This window comes from Aplysia californica, unplaced genomic scaffold (genome assembly GCF_000002075.1).
Source record: "Aplysia californica isolate F4 #8 unplaced genomic scaffold, AplCal3.0 scaffold00052, whole genome shotgun sequence".
Classification (NCBI taxonomy): domain Eukaryota; kingdom Metazoa; phylum Mollusca; class Gastropoda; order Aplysiida; family Aplysiidae; genus Aplysia; species Aplysia californica.
Genome location: NW_004797322.1, coordinates 519,073 through 524,475, shown reverse-complemented (window position 1 = coordinate 524,475; position 5,403 = coordinate 519,073). Strand labels below are relative to the sequence as shown.

The 5,403-nt window shown below is 38.2% G+C and overlaps 1 protein-coding gene across 1 annotated transcript in view; it reads left to right on the top strand.

The window, feature by feature from the left end:
• LOC118477259 overlaps positions 1-3,592 on the top strand; it is a 16,088-nt gene extending 12,496 nt beyond the window's left edge. The window contains exons 5-6 of the mRNA XM_035968347.1: positions 1,489-1,600; positions 3,273-3,592. Coding sequence (XP_035824240.1) covers positions 1,489-1,600; positions 3,273-3,432 — 272 coding nt within the window. The 3' untranslated portion in view covers positions 3,433-3,592. The remainder of the gene's footprint in view (positions 1-1,488; positions 1,601-3,272) is intronic.
• The last annotated feature ends 1,811 nt before the right edge of the window (positions 3,593-5,403 follow it).

The following is a 5,403-nucleotide window of genomic DNA, read 5'->3' as shown; positions in this document are numbered from 1 at the left end:
CATCCTCCTCCTTCTCCTCCTCCTCCTCCTTCTTCTTCTTCTTCTTCTACTTCTTCTTTAGACTTAATCTTCAGTGGGCAGACGTGTACCATCAGGACATAATAATTATTATTCTGCCCTTCTTCACATAATTTGCTTTCGTTGAGTTATTATATTGTGTTCCTCTTAATCCTCCGACTTCCACATCCAACTGAGAAAGCTATGTTCTTTCAATGGATTTGGAATTGTATGATTTACTTTACTTACTTTACTTTTTTCTTCCTCTTGTACCGGGGGGTGTCGCGAGGAGACACAGGCGTCTGTCTGCAGCAAGGCGAGTGGCCTGTAGGAGGGACATCCCGTTAGCTCTGAGGGTGTCTGCCACAAATTCACTCCATCGTCGACTTGGTCTTCCTCTGGCTCTCCATCCAGAATATTTAATGTTGTATGCTCTCAGAGCTGGATGGTTTGAGGGCATCCGCGTGAGGTGTCCGAACCACTTGACTTTTGTTTTTCAATGTGTGGTAGGACTGGTGTTGCTCCTACGGTGTCCCCTATGACTTCATTTTTAATTTTGTCTCTTCTTGTTTTGTTGACCATTCTTCTTAAGCATTTCATCTCGCATTTGACCAGTTTCCTCTCTAGGGCTTTTGTTAGGGAACATGTCTGGCACTGATATGTGAGTGTTGGAAGGAAAATGGCGTTGATGAGCTTCGCCTTGGTGCTCATGGGGGATATTGGGATGTTTCAGGAGAGGGCCGAGTTGATAGCTGACTGCGTTGGCTCTCTGGCATCTAGTCTCTATTTCTCGATCTAATTTTCCACTTTCTGTGAAAATGCTGCCCAAGTATTTGAATTCTCTGCTTTGTGTTAGTTGGGATCCATTGATGTTGATATCCGCTATGTCTGGTCTCCTGCTAATTGTCATGACTTCGGTCTTGCTAATACTGATCTTCATGTCATATTTCTCTCAACTCGCATTTAGTTGGTTCATATGATCCTGTAGCTGGGTCTTGTTGTTCATATTGCCAGGTCGTCTGCAAACATGAGTTTGTTTGACATAATATTATTATAATTATAATAAGAATGATAATGGAGATGATTATGATAGTGCCTGCTCGCGCGTGCACACAGCTCAAGGAGCCTGAACAGAGTACGGATCATCATATTTTTAAAAAATATCTTTTTGATAAGTGTTTTATGGCTCTTGTAACTGCATAAGGTCATAATATGAGCGTGCTGGACATATTAAACACTTTTTGAGTTGGTAGGAAATTTTGAATTTCGCTTGGGTGACGACCGAAGCCAACTCTTGTTGATATTGGACCACCAAGGGATCTTTAACGTGCGCAACTTGCACTCGGGACATCCGAGATTTTTTGCCCCTATCCGAGAAGACTAGGTGTAGACCTTACGTACCATAAGATCAGGGGCGTTATTAAAAGACAGCAGTATCAAAGGGTCATCGACTTCAGCCTTTGAAATTTCTTTTTTTTCTGGTCTTCTCAGATGATGTGATCGTTCGTTCCTCCACCAAGGTGGCTTATCTGGGCCAACGGCTTCAACTAACCTGCGAGACACACCACGGTGAAAATGTCACTTTCCATTGGAGGAAACCCAAGTAAAATCATCTTAGAATATTATAATTTTAGTAGATGGTGACACCTGTGACAAATAAACAGTATTATTATTTTCTTACCAATGATATATCTGTCATAATTGTCTGTTCTTGTGTTGTTTTGTTTTTTAAACATATGTATTTTTACCACCCCATCGACATAATTTAGGTAATTTTGGAGGCGGGCTTCCGACCCTGCCTGTCATGGTCAACCAGGGCAGAGAGGAAAACAACATCCCAGAAGAAAGACTGTTTACTCGATAAAAAATTCTCCCCACTTGGGAGTCAAGGTCGGTTCTCCTGCGTTTGACAGCGAAGCGCTTACTGCTACACCACAGACACCGGTATCTGTTGTTGAAGGAAAACCGTCCATAATAGAGAAACCAGAGTCAGTTTTTTTTAGTTTTTTTTTAGGGGGGGGGGGTTTGGTTGGATCAAGTTTGTCGTTAATATTGTTGTTTTGAAAGGACATTCTTTAATCTAATTAACTATGCACTTATTATTATGACCGGTACTTAGTTTTCCATTGGTTTTTTTAGCATGTCTTATTTCCATTCTGAGTAGTAGGCTTTATGTTAGGGATCCGTCATGTTTCGAATAGTGTTTAGAATGTCCAACGCAGTGCAGTCCTTGATACAGTATTTAACCCACACTGGTCCAACGGTATCACTAAGTTGAGCTAACTGCGTTTGTTTGCATTGACCACTGTAAACAAAATAAATGTACCTTTCTAATTATTTGTGTGAAACTGGATTTGTTGGGGGGTTTTCAGCTCAAAACAAAAATAAAAGGTTGGAAAAAAAATCATGTCTTGGCTCTATCCGGAAAAAAAAATCCTCCTAAGCTGCGTTTATGCGAACAGTTAGTATAGTTTTTCCGTGAAGGTGTATTCACGTCCCCATTGACACAATTTAAATAATTTAGGAAGCAGGTTTCCGACCCTGCCTGACAGGCCAAAGAGGGTTGAAAGGGATACAACATGCAAGTAGGAAGACCGTAATACTCGATGAAAATTTCTCCCCTCCCCCGTTGGGAATTTAACTTCATGTCTCCAACGTGAGACAGCGAAGCATCAAACCGCTGCTCCACAAGCATCAGTGAGCCTCAGAGCAGTATATGATGGGGAGTGGATTTGTACTGAGTTCAAGTTAACAAGTTTACACAAATGGGTTCAAGTCTTTTGGTAGATACTTGTGACAACAAATTCTGAAAAGAAAATTTTTTTTCAATGTTTTCAAAATAAAGGTGTTTTTTTGTGTATGTTTCTTCGTGGACTTTTTAAAAAACTGGGTTGTGTAAAAAAGGAAAATATTATATTACTGCCTATTGCATAACTTAACCCTTTTGTCATAGAAGTTTTGTCTGCGTGTGGACCGAATTTAATGTTGGCCAAGGATGATAGAGCACGAGGTCATTTGCATTGTGGGTTATGATATTTCGCCAAATTAAGCCTCAACGGTTTTTTATGCACCATTAAAATGGGAAATTAGATCTACTGTAAAAACCAGATCAGTGAACAATTGGGCTAAAATATCAAACAAAATATTATAATTCACTGAGATGATACAGACCGGACCGACAACAAACAGCGCTAAATAGTTTGTGTGTGTGTTTTGCTTTGCTTGTTTTTATTTGAATTTTGTGACATTTGTATTTTTTTCCTCCCAATCCGCAGTATCACCCTTGATGGTTCAAATCATATCATCGATGGTGAAACATTGACCTTGGAACCTGTCTTATCAAGGGATGAGGGACGCTATTCCTGCTGGATCGAGAAAAATGGGACACGGATTTCTTCAGCCAATGACTTTCTGATACAACGTATGCCAATTTAATTCGCAATTTAAAATCAAATAAGCTTTCTAAAGACGATTAATATTAGGCCTACACGTTCGTCTTTTTTCCATTTCACACACATAAGCTAAGACCAGGTTCTTAAATCAGTGCATTAATTAGACCGCATCTTTTGACATGAATGATATTAAGCCTACCAATAAGCCTTAAATACAACTATAGCACTAGAGCACAAATCAAGCACATTAATCTCAAGTTGTTACACAAATTAAAATTTTAATTATTTTAGTATCTCTTCTCAACTTAAACATAATGATACAGCTCATGTTGCGACTTTGAAGCAGTTTTAAATAAATAAACTGTCTTAGAATTGGCACAATTGTTTCCGGTGAGATCTGACATTCTGTTACCACTCGCAAGGAAGAACGCCTGACGAATTCACAACACAGTGTGCACATAGGCGCCGTTATAACAATGTAAGAGAATTGCTGTCTTCTTTGGTGTCTAAGCTTAGTAGAATAAGGCGCTCGTCAAGTTTTGGACAAACATAATAATATGGAGGTATCATCTTAAAACTTGTTAATAAGTTAATTTTTTGTTGTTGTTGATTTTTGCTTTATTAAGGAAAAAAAGTCCATTTTGTTCAGAAAAAAAAGTCGAGATTTTCGAGATTGAAAGTGACGAGGATGACCTCGTGTCAGAGATGACATTGGCGAAAAAATGGCCTCCAAAGTTTGCTGACTGCCAAAGCTTGAATGTCTTTAGAAATTGTAAATTTACATGTGTTGTGCCTTTGATCACCGTTTTTTTTTTCCAGTAAAATTTAAAAACAAATGTGTCTTTAAATGGACATAAGAGGTGTTGAAGGAGGAAAAATTGGTAAAGATTGCTCAACGGACGGAAAAATGACTGTTGTTTTTTTTTTCCTTCGATTTTATCATTTTGACGAGTGCTGATTTCACCACAATGCAATAAGTTTGTTTAGGTGCTCATACTGACAAAGATCTCAAAAATAATTTGGCTATCGTTGCCAGATACGCACTTCAAACCCTTCGTTGTCCTAAACCACGCTTATAATTATTAAGTGATGTTTTATCCAGTACACTTTTTTTCTTTGCAAAGGGAAGTAAACAAAATTCGATTTACCAACCAGTTTGTAAATAGGACGATTACCTGCGCCTATCTTAGAATGAAATTTCAGCTTCATGTAATAACCCAGCCCCTTGGTGCTTAATGTAATAACCACAAACACCACAAAAACTAATGAAGCAGAAATCATTGAGTCATCATAGTGAAATCAGGCACTCGGCAGAATAATAAAAATTAAAGAAATCTACATTTTCCCGCTAGTTTGGCATTTAAAAAATGTTTTGCAAACAGTTTTTATCGAATTATTTTTATTAATTTTTTTTTTACTCTAAACCTTCCATGTCCATATACAACCATATTCCTGTGGATTTTTCTGGAACTCGATTATTACAGAAACAAAAAATGTAAATTTGAAATTTCCAAGGGCTTTCAGGCTTTGGAAGTCATTAAACTTTGGTGGCCATTTTCTCGCTAATTTTACCTCTGAAACCAGACGACCCCCACCACCTTCAATCACAAACCTCTCGACATCAATTCATGGATAGATGGCTATATTTATTGAAAGCAAGACAAATAAACGGGCTTTAAGATTATACCAATAACTCATTTTGCCCAAGAACTGACGAGCGTCTGTTTTCACTCCGTCGCGACACAATATTAATGATTATAGGTACGTGTTCAAAATATAGAATAATGTGTTGATGAGTTGAATAGAACGATCTCGCGTTTATCCTGTGTTTACTTAAAAAGATGAGAACAGGGGGCATACTTTCGACATATTTTTCCATTATGAGTAAAGTGAGATAGATGAATAGAGTTAAAGAGACTCATAGACAACTTATTATGTATGATGATGTCATCAGAGAGAGAGTGAGAGAGAGAGAGAGAGAGAGAGAGAGAGAGAGAGAGAGAGAGAGAGAGAG